General features: G+C 40.1%; 2 protein-coding genes across 5 annotated transcripts; one reads left to right on the plus strand and one right to left on the minus strand.

Moving 5' to 3' along the window:
* Positions 1-189: 189 nt before the first annotated feature.
* Positions 190-18942, minus strand: ttc17 (tetratricopeptide repeat domain 17). Its single transcript, XM_044185390.1, has 25 exons — positions 18706-18942; positions 18015-18104; positions 17497-17666; positions 17165-17276; positions 16145-16276; positions 15597-15706; positions 15337-15484; positions 14056-14195; positions 13347-13507; positions 12769-12881; positions 12392-12544; positions 11668-11783; positions 11253-11409; positions 10868-10939; positions 8596-8820; positions 7208-7427; positions 4611-4730; positions 3821-4116; positions 3523-3676; positions 3283-3403; positions 2920-3079; positions 2509-2592; positions 1670-1789; positions 1405-1548; positions 190-1243 (listed from the first exon to the last, which is right to left on the minus strand). The coding sequence occupies exons 1-25, from the start codon at positions 18874-18876 to the stop codon at positions 1112-1114; spliced, it is 3621 nt and encodes a 1206-aa protein (XP_044041325.1). The 5' UTR covers positions 18877-18942; the 3' UTR covers positions 190-1111.
* traf6 (TNF receptor-associated factor 6) lies at positions 18920-27657 on the plus strand. Of its 4 annotated transcripts, XM_044185677.1 has the most exons (9): positions 19006-19142; positions 19709-19788; positions 21119-21444; positions 21747-21897; positions 22744-22902; positions 23035-23106; positions 23469-23546; positions 23695-24018; positions 25281-27657. In XM_044185677.1, exons 3-9 carry the CDS (start codon positions 21119-21121, stop codon positions 25884-25886), a joined length of 1716 nt encoding a protein of 571 aa, XP_044041612.1. In that variant the 5' UTR covers positions 19006-19142; positions 19709-19788; the 3' UTR covers positions 25887-27657. The 4 variants fall into 4 exon arrangements, with proteins under 4 accessions (XP_044041530.1, XP_044041445.1, XP_044041612.1 ...); XM_044185595.1 differs by lacking the exon at positions 19709-19788 and having other exon boundaries at positions 18920-19042; XM_044185510.1 differs by lacking the exon at positions 19709-19788 and having other exon boundaries at positions 18969-19142.
* Positions 27658-27670: the final 13 nt, after the last annotated feature.

A 27670-nucleotide genomic window follows, 5' to 3' on the forward strand; every position in this document is an offset into this window, starting at 1 on the left:
GTTAGCTGTCCTTATAATATGTAAGGTAACTTACACAAAAAAAAAAAAAAATGATCACAAAATTGACTTTCATTAGTGGCTCTAAAGTGAAAATGTTGAAATGCTTCTACAGTTTAATTTAAGCTTCAAGGAGTCCAAACACTTTGTTTTAATTTTCCAAAGAGAAAGAATTGACGCAGAAAAATGAACTGATGAAATCCACACACTGGCTTTAATACTGTACATTTAATACAGATTCCACTTTAAGAGTTTTTTTTATAGATGGTCAATGGAAAATCCTTTTTCTGCCTTATGATTTCCATAAGTTAAGAAGCAAATGTAATAGCATATTTCAGTTTCTCTCTTTTGTATTTAAATTACCTTGGAGCAAAATCAAACAGTTTGTAGGTCCCATATAAATAGGAATGATATAGAAAAAAGTGCAAAAACTGAGGATTCCCATCCATTTTATGAAGCAGAACATATATTGTTCAATTTGAACTCCTTTAACCTCTGAGTTGAGAGCAACATTTCTTACCATCTCAGCAAAAGACTTAAGCAAACACTGTATAACATCCTTTTCATTTGAAATTTCCAATTAAGTTACATTAAAACATGGCGCCATCTCCAGGCTGTCGTATGTTATTATCCTTAAGAACCTCTTTGATGCCACCTCCTCACACCAAAATGCTAAAATGTCTTCAATGAATGACAAGGTGAGCTATTATTCCAATTAGCACAGATTGAAAACAAAATATTGTAGAAGACTTAACTGGAGCCTTATTCGATTTTATCCCACTTCCATTTTTGTTAAGTTAAGCAAACCTAGAAAAAAACGAGTTTGACAGTCATAACTTATTGATTGTTAGATAACAAGAGGTCCTGCATTTGACAGATAAGTTGTGGGGCAAAATCATCTACAGTTGTACTCTGTGACATTTCAAACCTAATTCTTTGGGAGTTGGATCTCAAAGAGAAAAAGAACCCAGATTCTACTGAATATGAATCTTGATACCTCACCTTTAACCACATTCAGGTTTCTTGCACTTTTATTTTGTGCAAGTTATCTGTGGTCTTTATCTGGTGTGTGAATGATTGCGGGGTACTGCTGGGATCAAACTGGTTCAGTGGTTTAGGGCTGACGGCGTTCCCTCTTGGTGAGCAGGTAACACTGAATGGTTCTTAGTCGATCTTTGGCAGGGGCGAACTCCGGCTGCAGCTTCAAAGTAGACTCGTACCAGCGCATGGCTTTCTCAAACTCCTCCTGTCATCAAGAAACACAACCACGTCACCATTAGGACACATGACTTGCATCAATGCTTGATAAATGCCTTGCCTTTCTGTTGCAGCACTGGTTAAACTTGAGGAACTGAGCAGCAGGTCATGTCACTACAAGGAAACAAATTATGATCAAATAGTAATTACCATTGCTATATAGACGTTGGCGAGGGTGAAGTGGTTCACGACAAAGTGCGGGGCAATTTCTACTGCCATACGGGCGACTGTAAGAGCGTCCTCCCATAGCCGAGCGTTCTGGAAGATGTTGGCCAGGCTGATAAGGGGCACATCCTGGTTCGCAATTCAGCAGGAATAAAAAGAATATAGATTTTTTTTCATGTTTAAAACAATCCTTTATTTAATATAAGTACCAGGTGGGTTAACTGTTGGGAACAGTTGATGTCTAACTTGCCTTCATGTGATGGGGGGCGTAGTTGAGGGCCTGTCGCAGGCAGTCGATGGCTCTCTTGCCTTGACCTTTCACCCTCCAATACAGTGCAGCCATGCTGGATAATACCCATGATGTCTGATTCTGCAGTTTCAGGGATTAGGGAGAGAAATGTAATTTAATCTCTAAAATCTAATTGGTTGAGTGTTATAGTAAGGTGTTACAATAACTGGGTGTTACTGCTAATAAAGTATGCACAACAATGGCACTGTCTTCAAATAATTGCAGTTGCACCTTTATATTTCAGAAAATCTGCATCAAATGTAATCTAGGCCACAAGTAAGACAACAAACTCAACAGGATCAGGGTTGGGCTAGGTAATGCTATATAGGCGGCCATGAAACTGAGCAGTCTTCTGTGTTTCTCACTGCCAAAGAGACATTTAAAAGTTTGAATGTTTGACTCATGCCTTTACTTCTTGGCATTTCGCCGGTTTCCTCAGTGGGAAAAACCCTGGTTGTGATTATTTGATTTTCTGAAATGCCTATATTCAGTAAATATAAAGCTTTAAAGAGTTGCTAATGCAAGTGTTTATGCAACTCAATGTGTTTTTACATAGAACACAATGTAATGTGCCATATGATTCTTTCCAATTCACATAAACATTAGTATTTTAATAGTAGTTAAATGTAGCAGGGTACTGAGTATTGTATGAAGGAACAAAGAACAAATTAGATCTTGACTCTAAGCAGATAAAAATTATCTGCCACTATTTCGAAAATTCTTTGCTGTTAATAATCAAGATTGTCAAAACATCCATTATAGTAATACCAAAGTTTCTCTTTAACTATGAGAGCCCTTACCTTCTCCAGTACTTTAGCGATGCGTGTGCCCACCTGCTCAAAGGACTGAGGGGAGAACTTATCTTTGCCGAGGTTCTGCAGGACCTGCGGGTTAGGACAAGAAGAGACACATGTGAGGCTATTAAATAAGAAGTAGCGCTGTGCTGATTATTAAATAGTCTGACACCTGTTGCATGTTCTTTAAATCAGCCTATGATTGTTTTGAATGTTCAATATTTTTACATTAATTTTGATCGATTATCAACTTGTCTATCATTCTGCTTGTTTATTATTGTTGTGACAGAGATAACATCTTTCTATAAAGCAACACTGTTAGTGGAACCCCTTATTTTAGGCTCCTAGTGTTTAGGTATAGAAAGGTAAGTATATGCATGTTAATTCTTTTAATCTATGGTTTCTGCCTCAGACTACCTCACGCAGTTGGCTCTCTCCAGTGTAGTGGATGGCGGCACGATTGGCCACTCCTGCCAGGTGGTCAAGAGTGTGCATACTGGCAGCTAGGTTGGCGTTGCATAAAGGTTCAGCAGCTGGCTCCTGGAGTGGAGTGGCAAAGTCTATGTGCTCTGTGATGCTGAAAAGAGACAGTGAGGACACATTAGAGCTGTCACTCCCAAAACTGACAGTGTGTACATGGTCAATGTTTCAGTGCCAACTAAATTCACAGTGATATAATAATAAGATACACGAATCCTTTGTAAAACTCTTTGGAACTGACTTGTTATAATATAACATAAAATGAAAATGTGACGATGATCAGGACAGTGAGAGTCTTACTCAATGTTCTTGGCAGAAACTGCCAACCAGGTGCTAGCCACAGTGGTGAGGTCTACCCTTCGTGTCCGCTGGCACTCTTCTGGCCCTGGCCAGCCAAGACTTGTGTAGTCCCTCCAGCGACCTGCCCCAAAACACAAAAACCACAAAGACATCTCTCTCAGTTGGGTGAAGTCCAGTACCTCAGTGCTTTTTCTGTGTTCATGCATGTGTAAGTAAATAAAATGTAGGTGTATGTGTTACCTGAAGGGCCAGGCGATGGAATAGTTGGCCCACTTATCTCCAAGACAGAGTGTCCTCCAGGCAGTGACTCTCCGTTCTGCCTGTCATCAGAGCTGGCAACACTCTCCATCCCATCCACCTTAGTCTTCCTGACCCGCTTTACCTGGAAGGTGATCTGATGAACAACAGAAGGCACTCACACATTTGGTTCGGCTATACACACTTATACACTCTTCAGTCACATCAATCCCACCCAGATCTCACAGAGTTTGCTAATTATAACTCAAACATGATTCTATGCCGTGAAAAGGACGCTTACCCACTCAGCTCCCTCGTCATCCTCACAGTTTCCGAAGCAGGGCCCACCACCGGCACGGGCACCCATGACACGGTCATTCTTTAGCACCCGGATACCCCGCAGGTCCCCCCGTTTTCCTCCAACATCCAGTGCTCCCTCAAAAGCTCCCATCAGGTCCTCCTTCAGCTGCCACTCCTCCTCCCCTTCCACTCCTCCACCTCCAAATGGGGTGGCCATTTTAGCTACTCCTGAGGCAGAGGGAGAAGCCTGCTGCTGTCGAGCTGCCTCACCTGACCCATTACTGTCCAAGATAACCTCTGAAGAGTGGGGGGTAACAGGTATGAACACAGGAGAAATAAGAGAAGTACATTAGAGTGGTGTTGAGCTACAGGAGCACTTTTTTAACAAATTAAGCCAACTAACATGACTGATGTGGATATGAATTCTCAATGACATTTTGTCAGTCAACTCAAGAAAATGCTATTGTACCATTAGAGGACATCACTGAGTGAATAAAGCACATTCAACTTCAGGACCCAGAGATGCCCATACATCAAATATTGATCAAGCTTGTAATCATTAAAATCAATCAGTCAAATTGTATAAAGTAGCAGTAGTAGTAAAGTAAATAAGATGTTAACTTTAAAATCTTGTATGTTTATGCTGGATGCAGTATAGATTCGTGCCACATGTGGAACTGCACTGAACTGAGACAGTGATTTCTTTAGACACACTCTTCGCTACAGTATACTGGAAAGATTTTCTTGACTGTCATATTGCCACTGAAGGTGTCACTATATCATATTCTTACTCTCAAAGAGCAGGGAGTCCTCTATGGCAGAAATGGCTGGTGCATCCTGCTTCTCTTCGCTGCCCTCCCATTCCTCCAGCTGTATACCAAGGTCCTCCTCAGCCATGCAGGCAGCACTCTCTGGATCAACACAAGTTAAGTTTAGGTACACTTATTATCCAAACGTTACCATGATAGTAGATCTGCAGCTGAAACCTATTAGCTGGTACTGAAAGAAATGTATTAATTTTCAAATTGATTAACAGACTGACAAAAAGACATACAACATGTGACAAACACAAATGTTAAATGTGTTCTCAAACGCTGTTTCTGTATATTCATAGATATTTAGTAATGAACATTTTGTGCCTCAGTAAATTTTGAATAAAATTAGTATTCTGAGACTTGAACAATTATCCCACTGTTATGTGAGGAATTATGTAATTATAATGTTATTACAGAGTTACTAAAGCAGTTTGGTTATTTACTTTGAATTTAAGTAAATAAATAGTAAACCTTCAACTTTTTCTCTATAAATATGGTTTCTATTGCTACTCTGTCACTGACCGATATAGTGTTTTAAACCAAAGCCAGATCAAGAAACCTTTTGCACTAGCTCTTCACTGGGAACAATTCTGTCCTGGACAGAAAGTGATGCATTTTATATTTCGAGACACAGCAACTGTTTGTTTTTTGGAACAAACAAATCAGTCCTTTCAGATTCTCTCTCTCTCTACACTCTCTCTGACTCCATTCACTGTCTCAATTTACTCTGGCAAAGCCTTTTCAACCTGGAAACTCCCGCTATTGCCGGGAAGACATTAGATCTGTGCACTACATTACTGGATGTCACAATCTTGTAAGGGCCGTGGGAGACCCATGATAACAGCTGTATAGGTGCAAGGGACAACATGGATGGTTGGTTTGCAAAGCCAAGTGTTTATTTTCTTATGCTGCAACATTTAACCCAGTAGGACACCATTTTTGCAATAAGCAAAAGTTGACTCGCTAAGGTAATGGGATGAGGCCTTTAAGATAGTAATGATAAGAACATGCTCTGCCATGGATTATACCTCCTAACACCACAGTATTGCAAGAATTCTGTTATTGTTGCAGCCCTGTATGGCTCTCTTTGTTGCACTGGTATGTTTTTCTGTTGTTTGGTAGCTAGTCTACAATCATAAACATTATCATAATGTTGTGCTATGGAGCTTTTTCTCAAGTGCAGTTGTTAGCTACTAACCAAGGTTCTGAATCTATGTATAACACGTTGTTTTTCCACAAACATTAAAAAGACAGCAATCCCTTATTATTACCATTTGTTTGACTGTAGCAATACCCCTAATAGGATCAAACATGTGGGAGGAACTGCAGCCACCATTAAATTTAACAGTCTGTATTTTTTCTGTATATTTCAACCTTTTTGACCTAACTTAAGGTGGGTGTGTTTAATATGTGCTTGTGTGACCACATATACTCAGCATGCTTTATGGGAGCAATATTTAGATTTAGGGAGTAAAATATAGATCCTTCTAAATTTGGCATCAGCTATTTTCTGCAGCCTAAATTATTAAGTGGCAAAATTTTTCCACTTCAAAGCACTTTTCTCTTCACTCCCACTGATATGAATAAAGAAGAAGTTGCAGTCCCTATTCACACCAGCAGCACAACACACTACTTGTTTCTCACAGCTACTTTGCAGCTTCAAGGGACAACATGGGGGGGGGGTTTAGATTAAAAAACAAGTGCAAAACCTTTCTGGGCCCACAGCGCCCATGGCTACTTTGCAACTCAACACAGCCAGCTGGTAGAGCTGGATAATATAGCAATATATATATATTTGGTTATTTGTAAGCTTCAATTAAATGTTTTTTACAAAATGATTTTTGTAATCATAACAATAATTTAGACTCATCAGTCTTTAATATGCCATTAGATTTACACAAAGGAGTATAAACATTCTGTCATTGAACATTATTAATCATTTTTAGTGATGAAACTAAAAAACTAAATAATAGGTTAGGCAGAACCTAAATGGGCATAACTTCTAATCATCAAAACTAGTTGTCAAATCAATCAGAACATGGGGTACATTACATATAAACTGTTAACAATATATGGATTTGTTGCTCACCATTATGAAATTAAGGCAATGATTAGTTTCTGGTGTCTGTCTGTTACACAGCTATCTTTATGTAACAGCTCAGATGTTGAAAAAACTTAAACAAAATGATGCTCATCACTGCTTTGTCCTTGCATGTTTGTTAAATATGGCAAGATTAACCAACAAAGAGGTTTGTGTTGAGAAATGTACAGATGCTTCGGCTTCTTGCTCGGCTTAAAGACAGTCTTGTGATGCATTTGTTAAGCCTTCAAAAACCAGGAAACACCTTTAAAAGTTAGACTTCATTTTGCTATAGCTCCGTAACAGTGTCTCCAAATACCTAAAATTTAATGCGGATGTTTTGAAACTTTACCACAGTTAACAGTTTAATTGTCTGCTATAACAAAATCAGGGAGTGTACTCTTATATGTAGTAAAATTCTAAAAAGGAATAATCCATTATACTTATGAGAGAGAGAGTAAAATAAACCTATGCGTGTGTTTTATTCACTTACGTGAGCAGGCCTGTCGGTGTGAAAGACTGTAAAGGAAGGGGTAGAACTGCAGACAACGCAGCAGAGGTAGGCTGGTGCGACACTGTTCACAGCCAGCAAGGGATGAGAAGGAAGAGGAGGAGGAAAGGGCCGTCACCAGGATGTGGCGGAACAAGGCCAGAGCACCTGTCACATTGCCCTGGGCCAACTGCATGCTCACCAGGCTGAGCAGGGTGTGGGGCTGAAGTAGGAAAGCAAAACAAAACAAAGCAAAACAAAACAGGGGAACATCAGCTGATGGCTAACATACGTGAAAACTGAAACTCAGCCTCAGCAGATATGTGTACATCCTTCAGAGATATAAGGACATAACAAGGTACATGCAGTTTTTCAAAAACTGCATGTACAACAACACTCTACATTTTGTGGTGATTGAGTGAGGAGACTCATATATTAATATTTTGCCATTCCCTACTACTCTTTACAAGTTCCAATTCTTATATAAATTCTAACTGTGGTTTCCAGATTGGTATATCAGCAACATGCAATGTATACAATGTATATATAGGGTACACCCCTTTTTAACTCTAAAACTCTTTTTTTGTAAGGCTTAATTTAACAAGATGTTGGAACTGTTCCCTATCGATTTTAGTCCATGCTGACTCGCTAGCATCTTGCAGGTCTTTCACATTTTTCAGCCACACACTTATGCTTTAAATCTTCCCATGGTGCTTTTTTTGGGTTGAAATGTTGAGAATCTGCAGGCCACTGGAGAGGATTAAATTCATATTCATGTTCCTGGAACCACCTTGAGATGATGAGTACTTTGTGGCATGGCACAATATATTGCTGGATGCCTACAATTGAGCGGCCATTAAAAGATGCTTAGTCAGCAAAGTTTGAGCATGACGTGGTACTCAAATGTTGCTCAACTGGTATTAAGGGCAGTGTACACTTGGTTCCGGACACATGCCATAAAAATGCTAAAATAAATGTACATATCCTTGTACTGTCATTCAGGCCAATAATGCCCTCCTTACTCCAGTATTCATTTCATCCTCAAATACTTGTTTCATTTGTTGTCCCACCTACTGTATGAGATATTCAGAGGTCCAACTTTAATGTGGATCTCTGAGTATTTTTGCATTGCTGTTGGATAAGAATCTGTTCACACTGAACCATAGAGCACAAGCATGAGAAGAAGATGATGACAACACTGGTATTGTTAAGGTTTTATCAATACCAGTACACCGGTACCAGTGAATGTTGTATACCACATTGCAACCATGTGATAAACTATCTGAAGGAGTTACCTGTTTTGTCAACAAACATGCATAAAGGTAATACAGTGTATGTCTGCAACTCTAAGATGGTAAAACCCAGCCAGTTATGTACCAATGTGCCTTTACCTCTGATGCATTGAGAGCCAATGCTTGCTCCAGCAGTGTTTGTGCGTGGGTGGTCAAGCCATGGTGTAGCAGCAGGTTAGCAGCATTGGTGAGGGACAAGTGGCGGTGGGAAGGCGAGGCTGAGCTCAACACTTGGCGCAGGCACTGCAGGGCATGGCTGCCGTTGCCTTTGGCCCGCCAGAATAGAGCTGCCTCATTGTGAACCTGCCAGCGGGGCACAGTGGCCTATATATACAAACAAACTTCTGTTAGCTCTGAAAATGAATCAATTAAACGTGGGGTATGCGATTCTGGAGAAATCTATAATGTGATATAGAGCGAACAACGACACAGCAAATAATATAACTAACGTTAGCTAGGTTGTGGATTAGCTAACTGTCCCTACAGTTGCTGCTGAGAAGCTAACAGCCAGAGAGGACAAGACGGTTTCCCTAGAGCCAGCAAACCAGCTCCAGACAGCAATACTCACAACTCTCCTGCTACTGTAGCAAACATCACAACAACAGCATATCATGGCAAACTAGAATGTAAGCTGAACGTCTGTGGGCAAGTCATTTAATGTTACCTGACTCACAAATCATGGCTGGAATGGCTGGAATAGTGCTGTGGGGCTCAGTCCGAGCCACTTTGTTTGATTCCCATTTACAGAACCGGGGCTGTGTACAAACACCGGATTTTTTTTCAGCGCACACACAGAATGGAAAGCTAGAGCAGTGTTTTTCAACGTTTTTTGAGCCAAGGTAAATTTTTTTCATTGAAAAATCACAAGGCACACCACCAACTGAAAATGTTAAAAAAATGAAACTCTGTAGCCTATATTAACAATATACAGTTATTCTTATCAAAGTGTCTTGAATAGGAATCAAATAAACACAAAGAAAAAAAAGTCTTTTATGATCTTTCATATTTCTTCTTTCAAATAAAAAAGTGCAATTAACAATATACAGTAATTTTCCACGGCACACTAGTGTACCGCGGCACAGTGGTTGAAAAACACTGAGCTAGAGGACCGTGAGGAGATATTCGCTGAATTTGACAAAAAGACGAGTATTGGATTAGAATCACATACCCCACCTTTAAGATGGGTTCAGACTACTGCAGTTGGGAGCAATTTAGAGCAGTTACAGTGATTTGTGATAATTTCTCAAATTTGAGACGTTATGGAGAGCCAGACACAACAACTCTAGTTTAGTGTGTGAGCATTGCCTCACAAAAGGTTAGAGATGTCCCCAGCCAATCTTAAGTATTGGTATCGGGGCCGATCCTGGAATATTTGAATGGACTTGTATCGGCTAAGGTAAAGCCAATCAAAATCCAATCCTTTATTTACTGTACTCTACAGTGTTTTGTCCATCTCAGCCTGCTAGTGTTGCACCGTGTCTCCCCTTCAGCAGGGCTTTACAGTGCAAGCATTTCACTCCATATGCGAGTTAATATTAGTGTGTGAATGTGAAAAATTATTTGATTGCACCGGCGATTGACTCTGACACCAGGGTTGGCAAAATCCGATAAGCTCCGATAGTAATGAATCTGTTATCTCTCCTCTCTGTTTCTCGTTAGCAATGAGCAGTGTACAAAACATCCAGGAAGCAGCTTCTCAATTTTTAGCCCACGATGACAGTCACTTTCGCCGGTTAAAATGACAAATGTCGCCGGTGGCAGGCCATATCAGCTGTCGCTAATTAATGTTAATTCCGTGAGTAAGTTGATGGCAGGCCAAAATGAAACTTGGCTGTTGTCGGGCTTGCAAGCTGGTGTCTGTCCTCTGCCAAAGACTGTTTATGATCTAACGTTAAAAGAAGCATCACCCTGTAACACCGCTGTACAACCGCGAGTGTTTTTGTAGTTCCGACAAGTCCAACAGAGTGATACAGCTTCTCTCTAGCGAATCGCTTCACGTCAATTCAGGAGTCACATTCTCCCAGTTAAATGTAATATTATCCTTAATATTATATCTATAATTTGAGTTCATCAACTTAATAGTTTTGAACCAGGACCTTTAGTATTTGGATCAAGTAGCTCGTAAAAAATCAGATGTGTCAGATTTAGTAGCTATAGCTGTTATTTCAATGTGTCAGATACATATTCAATCAACATTTAGGTAAATAGAAGTATCAGATCGGACTCAGTATCTAAAAAGAAATTGGATTGGGATCAGGGCCAAAAAGAAACCTGAGAAAACATGTTATGTGCCACTCTACACAGATATAGACTTTCAAGCCTTTTATAGGTAGTGAGATACATTTCTGTGCTACGAGAACAGAGGAGTTACTTGTTTCATAGCTTGAGCTATTCTGGAGCCAATCTGCTCCAGTGTCCATCCTCCACTGCGTGACTGCAGTATCTGTAATCACACAAAGTAATAATAATAATGATTGGATATTCTTCTGCACAGTTCCACATACCATAAAAAACACTCACACACAAAAAGAGACATCCAGAGTTAGGGCATAGTAATTCTGTAAACATACTGCACATGGTATCTATCTCCATTATTTTCCTGTTCAAATCTTGCACGCACACACGCACACACACACACACACACACACACACACACACACACACACAGACACACAGACACACAGACAGACAGACAGACAGACAGACAGACAGACAGACACACAGACAGACAGACAGACAGACAGACAGACAGATACCTGGGAGGCAGAGGAATCTGGCAGCTCCTTTTCTTCCAGAGGCCAGTCTAATGAGGCAGGTAGGAGGGCTGGATACGGTTGGGGGACGGGACCACAGTTTGGCAGAGCTACCGTTTGAGGAGGACTGCTACTCCCATAGAGGAGAGTTGCCACTGGGCTGAATATACACAATTAGACATATTTCACTCACAAGTCATTTGTATGCGATACATTTGATGTGTAACTCTGGAGGAACAAGCTCTTTCTTTTCTCACTTGGCTTCAAATCAGTATTCTTTGCTTTGATGTATGCTGCAGTTTTGAAGATCACTCTGCAGTTTTGAAGATCACTCTGAGGAACTTTCAACTCAAGTGGAACATAGCTATGCTGCTACTATGTAACCACAAAGCACCCCCATCCAGGAATGTGTACTGACCTGAGGCCCTGTGTTTCAGGTGGAAGGTAGAAGGTTGGCAGCAGGTGAGCAGGGGGAACACTTGGGTACTCATGGACACAGTCACTCCTCTGAGGCCACAACATCTTCTGTGTGTCCTAAAGTGAAAACACACTTTGTTCTCATTCTCCAACAACTGCATGGTTGAATGAAATTTAAATTTATTGCAATCTATAAATAATTGCACAATTTGTGAAAAATAAATAAATAAATAACGAAAATTGCTCCCAACAAAACAGTACAATAGAAAACAACCTAGTAGAAAAAGCTACCTATTTAATGTCAAAAGTAACAGACAAATGTTTTCACTATGCCTAATATATTAATGCCAACATGCCATTCTGATAAGACATTTTTATATTTGTCCATTAAATTATCAAGAGTATTCAGGTAAGCCAAATGAATACTGCAGACTATTAATCAGTCCCTCCAGGAATTTTGAATTCTTACCTTTGGATTGCAATGAGTAACATAATATCAACTGAGTCCCATTTTCAAGTCCCCTGCAATGTTTCTACAGTAGCATAACTTTGTCTGGCAGGTCCAGTGTGGTCTCTGTTTTGTTGAGTGTGCATTAGCATTGCAAGGTATCAATTGTCTTTTTGGTTTTAATTTGACTCCACAGTCACTGAGATGACCTGCAAAAAAATAAAAAATAAAATAAAATAAATAAATAAAAACAATCAGATGTAGTTATCTGTCTTGCCTGTGTGTAATCCTGATGGCTGCCCCAGAGGGCAGCAGCAGGGTCCTGGTCTCCGGACACAGAGGGATGGAGCTGGGGGCTGGTTTCTGTCTGGTTTGAGTTGCGCTCTGACACAAGCGCCACGCTGGATGCCACTGACACCTCCTCCCCAAACTATGAACAAATAGAGAAACATAAAAACTGAGAAACAGAAACTGAAGTAATATTTTTCTCTCTTTCTTCTTGATAAATATCCACTGAAACCTGTACAATAAAAGACAGCTTCTTTTCATGATGAAATGGAATTTGTGCATTGTGGCCTCCCTTTAAATTCTTTATGCAGGAAAAAACCTGGGCTAATAATCAACAGGTACATTGAAATATCTCAGAAGACTCACTTGGACATAGTGGACATGTTCAAACAGATCGCCACGGTGATAGCGCACAGGCAGGTCAAAGGGGCAGTAGAGGCTTCGCTGCTGCTGACCCAGCTGACACATCTGATGGTTCCCTGGAGCACACAAGACACGCAATACTAAGGTGCTGCTCTACACTGCCAATATCAAGGGATGCCTATATAGCAATATGTATGAAGATCAAAGCTAGATTCAGACAACACATCTTTTCATACAACTCACATAGTAAGCTTGCTTACTCATGCCTCGCGTGAGTTAAATACAATAACATTTATCTCGACTCCATGGCATTGTACCTCTGTTTTGTGAAGCCAATGGTAAAGCTGTACCCTTACTTTACTGCAGAGCATATGCCTGATCATCTCACTTATTTTTCACAAGTATCAATATCTGCTAAATCACAGCCAGCACGAGTCAACATATTCTTTCTTGACCAGCTAAAGCAATTAGCTTTTAATTTAAGAATATAATATATTGTATACAAAATCCAAGAAGTAATACCCGCCTTACACCTCAGGATTGTTATAAGTGTTCTCAGCTCTATGTGTATGGCATCTTACCAAGTTGGGCTTCCTTGGCCATCTGGGTCTCATGGATAATGTTGCGCAGGATCTGCTCTTCCTGCAGCAGCTTGTGTTTGTCCAGTGCCTCCTGCTGGCGAAGGTAGTGGTCATGTTGCTTCTGGTACTCCTTCAGCTCATTCAGTGTCCGTTGCAGAGATCTACAAATATAGTAAAATGAGGATGGGAAATACAGGACAGTTGGTAGAAATGCATAGCAGGGAAACAGAACATATTACATGATCATCCTACAACCACAAGACTCAACTTAAAGGCTTGGTATCTGCAACAAAATCCACACTGTCCAAATATGGTGGACAGTCTCAGATATTCTAAACTGCTTACCAGCCTACCAGCTCATTTCTAAAGAATAGTTATAATCATAAATATGAGTTCAGTTCTACCATTTTTCAAGACATGTTTAAGCTGAACTGGTAAAAGAAGGAGAAAAGAGGGAAAAAAATGATAATGCCTTCTCAGACAACCTAACCGAGGATCAAAAGTGTGGTATACTAGTAAGCTGATAGCTTGTTTTTCTTGGTGCCTCACAGTTGCATTGTTTGTAATGGGACATGTTTGGAAATGTCTTGATATCATACTGAATATCTTACCTCTATGTAATATTTAGAGTTTGTGTACAATTTGTCATAATTCCACGGAAACAACCAAAGTACTTAGTACAAGGGTGTTTGTACAAGTGCTTGCCTACCTGTGCTGGGCTTCCAGACGCTGCTCCAGCTTTTGCTGACAGAGCACAGCATGTTTCCTCCTAAGGGCCTGCTCAAAGCCTGGCTGGGCCTGCAGTGCCTGCTCGTAACACAGCACTGAGTGGTTGTATTCTCCAAGCATCTGGTCAGACATGATAGAAGAGAAGACAAACAGACCATGGATACAGCCGAGGTCAAACACTGATTTGTTTCATGTATAAATCATGCTGTAGCAAAACTAAAAAAACTAATCAGACTAAATATATGAAGAGAGTACCACACACCAGTATAAAGCTTTGAGGACTCAAATAGAAGTGTTATATAAATATGAGTTTAGTAAAATGCTGGTGATTTAATTAAGTCCCTATACAAATATGAAAATCTTGTTATTTATGGGTCTTGGATGGCAGTACACTTGCACCTTTACATTCAGAAAATAGCATCTTCTATATATACACTGACCAGTAAGAAAAGAAATTGCTGACAGCTGAATTCTGTCTCATTTGTGTTATGGTAACCCTAAAACTCGACAACTACAGATGGTGAGATAGCAAAAATCAACATCAATAAATTTGCGACCACTTTAGGTACACATCACTCTCCTGTGAGCTACTGTGGCAATAGTAGGAAGGAAAGAACAGTAATGAAAACTAAGCTTACTGGAATTTAGTTAGCTAAGTCTCAATTAGCTAATTATTGCTTACTAACACCTAAACGTTTGCATTGGTAGGCAAGGACAGGTAGGCAGCAAAAAAAGGTAAACTGAGGGCACCCCGATAGCCCACCTGGTAGAGCGAATACCACATATCAAGACTGAGTCCTTACCGCAGCGGCCCGGGTTCGATTCCAGCCCGGGCCCTTTGCTGCATGTCATCCCCCCTGCCCTTCCTGTCCAGCTATCACTATCTCAATAAAGCAGAAATGCCACACAAAAAAAACTCTTTAAAAAAAAAAAAAAAAAAAAAAGAGAACTGAAAGCATGTCTAATGCACATTGCTCTACCAATATATCTAATTAACATTAGAGTTCATTGAATAATTTTACGTTCAATTAGTTTTCCATGGTAGACCACAAAAATCTGTAAAGTATCGTGTTACATAAGCTTTTATTTTAACACATGCACACATATAATAACAACCTTATTAATAAAAAGTATTGAGCTTATGCAAGAGAGTGCACTGACAACAGCTGTTAACACCATACTAAATAGTTAACCAGATGATAAGTCTGTGGTTTAAATACAAAAGTCTCTAATGCAGTAGAATGGTTTCTCTTTGACTTACAGCGTAAATATTGCCTAAGGTGTAGTGGCTGGTGAAGAGATCTGAGGTAAGGTCCAGGGCAGCATGGGCAAGAATAGCAGCATCTGCTGAGAAATGGGCACGGTGCAGGATGTTGGCCATATTGACCAAGGCTACATCCTTCTGCTGCCTACAAGTACAACACACACACACACACAGTATGAGAATGTGAACACCTGTGAGCAGTTGCATACAATAAATAGTATACTATTGCAGTGGCCTTCTGACCAGCCCGACAGTACCTTGGGGAGAAATGCAGAGCACGCACCACACAATCCACTGCCCTCTGAGGCTCGTTCTTCATACGCCAGTAAAATGACGCCATGTTGTACAGCACCCAAGATGATGAGTTCTGGAACACACAATCATGAAGACATACACACTTTTTTTTAACTGTTAGGCCTCTGTGGAATCTTAGTTTTCCCAACATAGTTTTGCTGAATTTTACAATGGATCTTAGTCACATGCCTAATTGGGCTGACTTGTTGATACTCTGAATGTACCCATCTTAAACATCACACAAATTTTCTGATGCTGACTGAAAGCAAGGCATACAAATACATACACATACTGTATGTATACACAGACGCATGTACACAAAATCCTAAAAATGCAGGTCTGCTCCCCATTAGCAGATATTATGTATTTTCCATTCTTTACCATTTAATTTCTTATTAATCTAATGTGTTTTTTTCTACATACATTCCGTGCTTTTGTCAAATAAAGGGAAAACAAAGGTCTTGAATATTTGCACAGTTAAGTGAGGCTAAGTTGTACAGGCAGACCTTACCCTCAGTAACCCTTGTTGGATGCGATGGCCCACCTCATCAACACTGCGGCCCATCTTTTGAGACAATGAGCTAAAAATGGGATCCTCCTTAGAAAGCAGTGGGGACGTCAAGTTTGACCTCTCCTGCACACCCTGGAACAGACAGAAGGGAAGAGTCAATTACTTGGAATTTGGAAACTTGAAATCAGTCAGACACAAAGGCTACATCTCTGTTCTGTTCAAAATAAGCAGTGCACAATGATCTGATTTTCCACTCTGACTGTAACAAAATATCAACTTTATTTATTGTTACTTGCCCACAAAAACACCATTGTTCTTTAATCTTTACCCAAGGGCCTCATTTATAAAATCTGTTGGATTTAAGATAAAATCAAGTTGTTTTTGAGATCCAGAGACACAGATTACAGTGATTTGCATTTTTATTGCTAAAAGGGTCACATAATGTAAATGTCTTGATATCTAGCCTGATGAAAACTTTGTTTAAATATCATACAAAACAACCTTGTTGATAAACTGCAACAAAAGCTTGGCTTTTTGTAGGGAAACAAAACCAGCTTCCCTCTGCGCTGTAAGAGGAGGATTGATGAAGCAGTTTTCTTCTTAGTTCTGGATTATTGGGAAGTAATTTATGGACATGCAGTTGCCCCCAGTCTAGGCCTTTAGACTACAATTCCCATTAACCTCTTTGGGTCATTACTGAAGATAAATACAATATTCACCACTGCATTTTATTTGATAAGGTTGGCTGTACTTCCCTGTCTGAGAAACTTCGGTATTCATATATCTGCACAGTCTTTGTCAGAAAATGGCCAGCTTATATCTCATTTTTGGTGGAGAGTACTTTTACACAGAGTTACAGCGTACCTCAACAGCATCCCCCCTCTAAAAACAGTAGGCATACTAATTCTAACAAAATATTTATTGGGTGATGAAAACAACTTAAATGATACTCATTATCATGAATCATTCCCATCTTGCTCCATTCTGAACAAACAATTGGCAAGTTTGGCCTCTACTCACCCTGAGATGCTGGAAAGCATGGATACTATAAGGTAGTTCAAACACTTTCACACAGTCAGGCTTTTCTAGATCTGGGGGCAGAGCTGACCGGGAATCCACATAGTCTTCAGGGCTACGGGAGAAGAGAAAAATCACTTTAAGATGACAATTTCATCATAATCATCAATCAAAAGAAACTAGACATACTCATTTAAGGGTGATACATCTTGTCAAACTATACCTCTATAATTTGGCTATGCAAGATTTAAAATGATGCCTTAACCACTTAACAAAAACACTGTAGAGATAACATGAAACATTGGCAATGATGTGTTATATTGAGGAGAGCGTACCTTATGTCTTTGCTTTCCAAGGAGATATAAGTACCATCATACAGGTCCAGGTCTCCCAGGGGTACCTTAGCCATGACACAATCGGCATCCTCTTTGTAATGTCTCTGTTCCAGCCCTGTGTCTCTGTCCTCATTCTCCTCGATGTGAATCTTCTGTGCCACTAGCTGCTTCTGCTCAACAATAAACAAGGACAATCAATCAGCGAGGACTAGTAAGAATCAGAATCAGAAATACTTTATTGATCCCCGAGGGGAAACTCTTTATACGCACAAGAAATGGACTATTGATAGAATAAGTAATGCTCAACAATGAGTAGTGAGAGAAGGTATTTATGTTAAAAGTAAAAGAGAGTGCTCTTTTTTCAATGGAACTGAGATAGTGGTACCTCTTTTCTGCACAAATTAATCTGAAAGCAATAAACTCTATTGTTGTGGAAATTAACCAGAATGAGAACCCAAAGAGAAACACACTTTGACAACATCTTCACACACGACATTGACAAAGTGAAACCCACTCACCTCCAGCTTCTTGAGATAGTTAACACGAGTCTCTTGCCTCATGAAGATCACAACGTCATGTGGATGCTTCAGATTCAAAGGTGAGTCAACCTGAAACAAAAACAGCGCGGTAAGGACTGAAATACAGTAAGCATATTCATGTCAGCTACAGTGAGTGCGAAACAGATTCAAGCAGCGGATTAATCGAAGGATATAACAGCATATTCAAGTTCTTTTAAGTCATGTTAGAAATAGTCTACCCAACTGTACTTTCAGATGTGCAAACTCAGCTTATTAGAGCCCCATAACCTGACACACAAACATAAACACGGCATTTCTCTCTAAATGGAGGTAGCAGTTTGCTAGCAGCTGGCATCAACCAACATTAACGTTATCTCTAGCATATTAATAAGCGGTTTCCAACGCGGACGATGACATGGGCCTGAATACTTTGGTCATCTTGACCTCAAACACCTAACGATAACATCAGTTAAGGTGGCTAATGTAAGCTAACCGACTTAGCCAACAAAACGAATTTTAATGTAACTTTCTCGATATATGGACGTAAAGGTTACCCAAGATGGCAGACGAGTCTTGTTGAGTTCAAATAAACTAAACCATACCCTTAATGCTAGCTAATAAAAATAGCTTTACAAGCTAGCCACCTAACGTAAGCGTTAGCAGGTCAATGAGCGAACGTTAACTGTCATACTTGTTGTTGAATTTTTCCATCCTCTGTGACAACCCAATGGGTCGTAGCTCCTCCGGAGTCCACTATAAGTATGCAAAGAAGGATGAAAAGCTTCCCCTGAACTGACGTTTTTCGTGAATAGTTGACACGACAGGGCAAAGACTCAGGACAGCTTTTCCTGAGGTCCGCCATCTTTCTGTCTCAATTTGCTCTGTGGCAACAGTAACCATCCTCCGGCCAGGTGGCGGCGCTCACGTCCGCACGAGGCAAAAACTCGACAGATTATCTTTGATGACGTTTGAGAAAAAAACAGGAAATTCTGTAGAAACAAAAAGTTCGATACGTTTTCAAGGCAAAGGTGGGTACAATATAAGCATAATATATGCTTTCACAGACATAGTCATTACTTTAATGCCGTTGTTGCTGAAGAGGACGTGTGTTTGCTGCCTGCTGTTTTGGTCAGTATCTTTTAATCATAGTATCTTTTAGCACAGTCAGGTTGTAAAGTTGCAGTTCCGCATCCAGGGGCATGACTGGTCCATCAAGTGACAACATTGCCAGCACTATTTATTGTATGCTGGGGATTACCTATAATTACCTATAGTTTATTAAAATTTGCGACGGCGTCTCAGTGTTAGCTGAGGTACCACTTTAGTTCGGACCTTGTTGAGTTGTGCTAATTATGAAAACTAATGACTAATGACTTTCCATGTAACCGCTAGGTGTAGCTTTACGTCATTTTAGAAGTTTACGGCGCCGGTGAGTATCTAATCAAATATGTAGTGGAGTAGAGGTGTCGATACTAAATTGCTAGCGTTTCGACACCTCCACTATATATTTTACAGTCGTAAGTCACTGGATAACAGTATGAGTAATAGATGTGGTTTCTATGTACACAGCTGCAGCTATTAAGTTACTTAAAGGTGCAGTATGTAAGATTTCCGTTATAGGAGAAAACTACGGTGGCCGCGAAAAACGCGAAAAGCCTTATTTAGATCAAGTGATTGGTTTGTTCATTCTGTAGACACATGGCGATGCAACATGACGACCTCCGTGGAAGGGGACCCGCTCCCCCTGTAGATAAAAAAAACGGCTTAGTCTGAGGTAATGAAAACACAACGATTCTTATTTTCAGGTGATTATACACTAATGAAAACATACTGGTGAATATTATATTCCATTTCAACCAATAGCTCCTCCTAAATGTTAAATACTTGACCTATAATAAAAATAGCTGCGCTGTAATTGTGTTGATATTATTTTGTGTGTTAAGATTCAAAACCACAGTATATTTCTTAATATAAGGAGATACTATGGCCAGATTTAAATACTTAACTCAAGGTCAAGATTCAGGATTCAAGATTTAATACTGTATTGCCAATTAGTTGATGGGAGTTAGCTTTGGTGACCTAACATAAAACGAAAACAACACAGAAACCTCAAGACGTCACATCACCCCACTGAGACATAAAACACGTGCTAAAAACAATAAATGCATATGAAACGATTAGTCGATTGACAGAAAATTGATTGGCAACCATTTTGATTACTCACTAATCATTTAAGTCACTTTTCAAACAAAACAAAAAAACACACATTCCCGAGGATTTTCTTCATTTATTTGTCTCATGTGATAGTAAACTGAATATCTTTGGGTTTTGGACTGTTGGTCAGACAAAACAAGCCATTTGAAGACATCACCTTGGGCTTTAGGACATTGCGATGGATATTTTTCACTATTTTCTGACAATCAAAAGACCAAATGATGAATCAGTTATTTGAAAAACCAACCGACTGATTATTCAAGAATGAAAATGATTGTTGCAGCCCTAAAGCATTCCCATAGGGATGCTGTTAGCACCATAAACCAGCTATTATGTGTACTACTGTGTACATACCATTATAGTATCTTATAGTAGCGAATAATAACACCTCTAGTGTTTTAGGAATTAAGGAGTCTCTGTAAAAGTGCTGTTACAGAACCTGGCTGTCCTACGTCTAAAATTTTTATTTTCAGTTTTTTTGTTTTGGGGTTGTTGTTTTGATTTTGTTTGGGGTTTTTTGGTCATTTAAAAGAAGGGAGGAAGTTAGCAAGATGGTTAGTACGGTGTAATGAGTCCCTTTTTCTGTAGCCTAATGGTGTAAATTTCAGCAAGCGATGGTAACTCCTGCCATGTGATGTGCCATGTGCAGTTCACATCACTTCCTCCATCTGATGAGTTTACCGTAGGTGTTGCCATACCACACAGTTATTGAGAAGTAAGGATGCTCTCAATACCAGCACGATAAACTGTTGAAGTATTGACCTCCCACTTTAAGAGAGGTGACAATCGCTGATGCCAACTTAAAAATAATGAATATTTACTTACAATATAATGCTTTTTTTTTTGCCACTTTCACTCTTTCATTGTCCATTTTGTCCCACTCTCCACAGATGGCTTGCTTTGATAGCAATAAGGGGAGTTTGGAGGAGGACAGCTATGAAGGAGCTGTTGGTGGAGAGCTGTCCGGCTGTGCGTTGGCAATGCTGGGAAAGGAACGGGAATCCCTTCTCAGCCCTTCAGAGAGCCCTGGCACCTTCATCAGCAGCTCTTCCACTAGTCTTCAGGCTGCTGCCCCCGTCCAGGGCTATGACGTGGAGTTTGACCCACCCCTAGAGAGTAAATATGAGTGCCCTATCTGCCTCATGGCTTTGAGGAATGCCATTCAAACACCCTGTGGTCACCGTTTCTGCAAGAACTGCATTGAGAAGTCCATCCGGTATGCTATTGTGCATCTCTCTAGATAACATTGAACACTAACTCGGGTTTATAATGCATTTGTTAACACCAGATTCATGGCACATTCTTGAAGAGCTGTTAATTATTTATTAGAAACAGAACAGATCTGTCAAATTACTGAGTAGTAATTTAAAAATAAATGTTGTCTAGGCACAGTATGTGTCTAAATGATGCAACGTTTTGACTGACATTAGCTTTCCCGCTAAAATATAAGCACCATGCAGAACCTGATAATCTTAATGCGCAGCCTAAATTATTGCTGTTCTTGCTCTTGCAAATCAGTGATACGGGGCAGAGGTGTCCTGTGGACAATGAAATGCTCTCAGAAGACCAGCTGTTTCCTGATAACTTTGCCAAACGGGAGATTCTATCACTAACTGTTCGCTGTCCAAACTCTGGCTGTGCTGAGAAAATGGAGCTCCGACATTTAGAGGTAAGAATTTTAAGAGTGACTGCTCAACCAAAAACATGGAAACAGGAAACCTAAGTAAAAAATCCAGAATTGGGTTGCATAATAAGATTTAAATAGTGTTTAGATCATTGCGATTACTTGGATATGTCTATTATACTGTCTATACCATACATGATCACAGAACATGTAATTGTGATCATTTATCGTTGATCCATCAATACCATTGACCATCAGCCTCTGAAAATAAAGAAGAAGTCTTTAACATCTTGTATGCATTCTGAGATTCCTGAAGGACAAGTGTGTGTTTTACGCGAGAGTGTGCTAGTTCGTCTTTGGATTGTGTCATAGTTTCCATGCTCAGTATAGTTCTGTGATTGTAGTTTAGCAAACAAAAGAACTGCCTCAATAAAATTACTTTACTTTAAAAGAAAACTGGCAACAAGTAAGATACTGGCAACTCAGCTTTCCTCCTCTCCTGTCAACACCACCATAGTCAGCACAGACTCTTCCTTCTGACTGTTCCAACATTTCCTCACACCGTTGGCTCCAAATCAACAGCCTATAAATAAGGTTTCAATTTAGTTATGAGGGACAAATATGCACATGCTGGAATGCTGATAACTCCAATAGGATCCTTGTAGATGCGAAACATCTAATGAACTCACTACTGTACACTAAGGAATAATGAGGGATTAAGGAAGCTATCACACTATGCGTCCTTGTTTTGGCATAGAAAAAATGCATTAGGTGTCAAGTAAATAACGGCATCTTTCTCTGGATGGACAATGAAATTATTACGTGAACCACTGCTGTCCTACTACATAATATAATTAACTGCATTGTCTCAATGTATTGTTTTTCTTCCAGAATCATTTGGCACACTGTCAGTTTGCCACTGTGCCTTGCCTACAATGCCAACAGTCTGTGAGAAAGACCCACCTAGAGGAGCACACAACTGTTGAGTGCCAAAGGAGACCTGTGTCGTGTCCGGATTGTGTGGCATTCTTTGTTTATGAGGAGAAAGAGGTAATGTTGACTCTCTTATGTAGTTGCTCCTCTTGGTTTTTCCAGAATAGTTCTTATAGGAAAGTCACACAGTTGCATTGTGTATCAGTGAGGATTAGTCTCCTTACAATCTGGTTTTGGTTGCTCCTTCAGCTTCACGAACAGCAGTGTCCCTTTGCAAATGTGAAGTGCCAGTACTGTGAGATGGATTTCATCAGAGACCAGGTGAGTGATATAATGTCTGCCATGAAAAAGGCCTTTGGTAAATCAAAATGTTTTTTATAGTTGTGAATTGTTATTCATTTAAGCTAACTTCTGTCAACAAGAACTTCCCTTTAGTTTAAGCTATGGGGAACCATTCCACACCCAGTCACAGCGCATGTCACAGTTGATGTGATCTACAGTAGCAAGTCCAAACGATGATGTTTAAATTGTTTTCTGTATGAGCTAGAAAGTGACTTTTTTCCAAGTTCCCTCATTACGTTGTCAATTATACAGTAAGAACTGACATGCTGAAATGCTTGTTGAAATCCTGATTTGGATAAATAGATATGAATGAAGCTAAGCTGATGATGTTTTTGTTTCAGATGGAATCTCATTATGATACAGATTGCCCAAAAGCACCCATCGCCTGTAACTTCAGCACCTTTGGATGCAAGGAAAGGGTAGGTGATCACATGCAAAGTGTTGTGTTACAAATCTTCTACACACTGTTAAAATAACACTCTTTGAGAACTTGCTTTATTACACAACTATTAGTCCTATCAACCCTGCAGACCAGATTTCACAAAGAAAAATTGCTTGCCTCTGCAGATGCAGCGGCACAACCTGGCTCAGCACATGCAGGAGTTCACACAAATGCATATGCGCTACATGGCTGAGTTCTTGCGTAGCCTTAGCCTCAATGGCACCACACCCAAATCTCTGTGGACGCTAGGACCTTCTGTTTCCTCTGAGGATCATGGAGCTGCAGCATCAGTATCAGCCTGTAGTGGTCCCAGAGGAGCTGCAAGCTGCAGCAGCAACTGTGCCCCATGTCAGCCTACCGAGGAGATGCAGAGGCTCAGGGAGATGGATGGACGATTGGTAAAGCAGGATCACCAGCTGCGTGAGCTCATCATCTTAAAAGAAACACAGGTAAAGGATGTCCTTGAGCTACTAAGGTACCAATATGTGCATGCGGTTTGTCTGTGTAATCACAGAATCTATGATCACAATTGTTGTCAGTATCAGATTTTAATTTTCTTGACACTCAAAATGATTTAATGCAGAGTTAGTTTGTAGCTTTTAAAAGACAAAGACAAACCAAAGAATCAAGCCCCATACTTGTGTGGCACTCTGTGGCTCAATGGTTGTACATAAATCAGAAATACTTTATTGATCCCCGAGGGGAAACTCTTTAAAGGGATACCTCTATATTTTGTACTTTTAGTTTGTTTAGTTTTTTTCATTAGACCCCAGTCATTTGGGGGAAAGTGAATAAGGAATAAGGAGATGAAAAACTTGCTTTGTTGAAAAATATAGCTCTAGTAAAAATGTTTTTGCCATGCCTTCATTAGATCATAGAACTATATTTTTCTGCAAAACAAAAGTTGTGTCTCCATTCTTTGCCTGATGGTCCAATAGTTTTGGCAGGACATTGTCTCAGACATTTTAGATCTTGCCATTACTGTGTTCAATGGTGTGTCTACACAGGAGGCGTTTCAGCCCATCAGTCTCACGCAGGGCTGACCAATTAATCGAAATCGCAATATGGCCAAGTGCAATATCCAAATCGCAGGAGCTGCAATTCTTTTGATAAAGGTCAAATGTGTCAGACATATCATTATAAATTAAGCATTGTGGTGCTACAGAGATGCCCCGGCCTACACATCATATTCTCCAGACGTAAGAGAACATGCTTGTTTGGTACAGACCATCATCATCGTTTTTATTTATTATTATTATTCCATTTTTTTTCAGTGAAAATGAAATGCAAAAATTACCATTCCACTAAAATCGTGACTCATATCGCAAACGCAATATCTGTAAAAATAATCACAATATGATTTTTTTTGCATATCGTTCAGCCCTAGTCTCATGCACATCTGACAGACCAGATCTGCTTCTATTTTAATCAGTACAGCTGTCTACACAGGCGCGTTCCACTCAGACTTATATTACATAGATATATGTATATGCATATTTTCTTCCGCTTTACACGCGTAGCTACAGTTATTGTGTATTGGGCTCTGAGCGCTGCCAAAACGTAGGTCACCTACACTCACTGCTGTGCCTGAACGCATCCTGTGTAAACATAGATGGAGCAGTGAAGCTGCTGCTCTCCTAACTTGCCGCTCACCCTCCGCCTCCTGTGTAGACACGGTGTAAGTCTTTGTCATTTGAAACTCTCTCCACAGGCTGGCCAGCTTGCAGAGCTCAGGCGTAGAGTGTCGATGCTGGAGGAGACAGTGAAGGAGCTGGAGGCCCAGCAGTGTCACGGTATCTTCATCTGGCGCCTCAAAGCTTTCTCTGTCCACCTGCGGAACCAAGAAGCAGGCCTGCCAGTGGTTGAGCACAGCCCCGGCTTCTACACAGGCCGTCCAGGCTACAAGCTATGCCTGCGCCTCCACCTGCAGACCCCCAATGCCCCGCGTTGCTCCAACTATATCTCCCTCTTTGTCCATACCATGCAAGGAAGTTTTGATGGGCAGCTGACCTGGCCGTTCCAGGGCACCATCCGCCTTGCCATCCTAGACCAGGGCCCTGAGGGTCAGCACCACATGGAGGTGATGGAGACTAAACCAGACCTGCAAGCCTTCCAGAAGCCCACCATCCAGCGCAACCCCAAAGGATTCGGCTACGTCACCTTTCTGCACCTGCATCAGCTAAGTCAGAGAGCCTTTGTTAAAGATGATGCTCTGCTTATCCGCTGTGAGGTGACACCACGTTTTGACAATATGCTTCACCGTGAGGGACCATCAGTGCAGCCTAGAGGACCTGAGTCCTCAGTTTCGAGGGACTAAAGTCAAACTCATATTTATAGCATCATCACCATGCTGAGATGTCAGCACAGAACATCTCTTAGTGTTTAAATACTGCTCAAGTTATTCAATTGATGGACATCAGGAGGAGGAAAATTAATTTTCACACCCATTTAAAATTTGGCCACCACAAGTATGCTAGTATTTATTTGTTTACCAACTTTTAAATGTCAATGTGACTTTTGTTTTAATACATATATACAGTAGAAATTAATTTTGAAATGTATCTACTCACCCACATGGTACCAAAATTCAGACAGCCTCATAAGTTCAAATAGTGTAAATAGTCAATAATGTTTAATCGGCTTAAACATCACCAGTTTAAGATGTGCACTTGCTGCAAACAGACTGAATATTACTACAAGACTTTGTTCTCTTGTTCTGGTTGTTGGAGACAGCACTGAATGCTAAAGATACCCTGTGGAGTTTTTGACGAATAGTAGCGCTATGGAGCAAAGTTTTAACAAGCAGATCCCCATCGTATTTTTTTACCTCAGCTTCGACTAGCACACTCACAAGGATCCACATGTATGCACCTGGGCGTGTGAGTGACGTGATACACATTCTCAACGACTGGAGAGGGTGGTAACAAAAATGAGTAGTGCATTCAAGCCATAAAAAATTAAGAAAAACAGTATATTATTTTCTTGCCCTTCATGTGTGGAGAGAATCAGCATGATGAGTTTGTTTTTTTTATTGGAATGAATGGGAACCTATCTTGGAACACAGTATCCAATTTTCTTAATATATCTATGGGTGAGGAAGAGTGTTATGTCAACTGGAGAAGGTGAAGCATGGACATGGCCAGAATCCAGTCTGGCCATGTCCATCAAACAAAACAAGGGATATATGACATCCCTTGGCTTTATGGTGTTACACTGGATATTTGGTGGTGGTAACATGGCAAGCAAGTTAGCAATGTTCCAGCAAAAGGTGAAGAAGAAGACTACTGGTTCGTGTATGCATGAATATTTGGACACAATGCAAGTTTCAAAATATTCAAAAGTCTGGTTTGCAAATGTTTTATGAGGCAGGAAATGCATTCAACACATTTGTTGGATGTCAAGGATACATACAGTGTATTTTGATGAGAAACACTGACTATAAACATAACTGTGTTTACACCAAAACTCCACAGTGTACCTTTTTAAGTAAGGTCATTATAAGGAACAGGAATACCAAACTCACATTCATGTGCTCCCCAAATTCAGCATTTTATGCTTCACTACTTTTGAATGTACTGTTCTTAGGCCATCTCTGTGACATAATTAGCATAAAATGACAACACCCTTTTCAACATGGAGGATTTTCTGTTTACCCGGTTTTCAGCACTGTAGATTTTTGCATAATGCATTACATCTTTTTAGATTTGTCACTAAGTTGCTAATTTTGCTTTTGGCAGAGTTTATGGTGCCTTTCACACAAGTTCCTACGTAATGTGACCTAGAAAAATATTTCAAAAGTTGACAGAAATCCAACATCATGGGTCAGTGTCTTTACTTTAAAACAACATTCTGCCTGTTAAGCCTTTACATTATGTAATTAATATATTGTATTTTTTGTTTTAGTCTTCTCAGTTCTCCATCTGAAACATTGAATTGTTATGATGCCATTCAAAGTGATTTGACTATGTAAACAATGATTACTGTTAATGTTTATAATTGGATGGGTTGTTGTTTGCCATGAATTTTACCATATGATCCTATACTGATGAAAATAGTCTAAATTAAAGTTAAGCTTACTTAAACTCGCAGCCACTGAAGTGT

The sequence above is a fragment of the Siniperca chuatsi genome, linkage group LG1, assembly GCF_020085105.1.
Source record: "Siniperca chuatsi isolate FFG_IHB_CAS linkage group LG1, ASM2008510v1, whole genome shotgun sequence".
In the NCBI taxonomy this organism is placed as follows: domain Eukaryota; kingdom Metazoa; phylum Chordata; class Actinopteri; order Centrarchiformes; family Sinipercidae; genus Siniperca; species Siniperca chuatsi.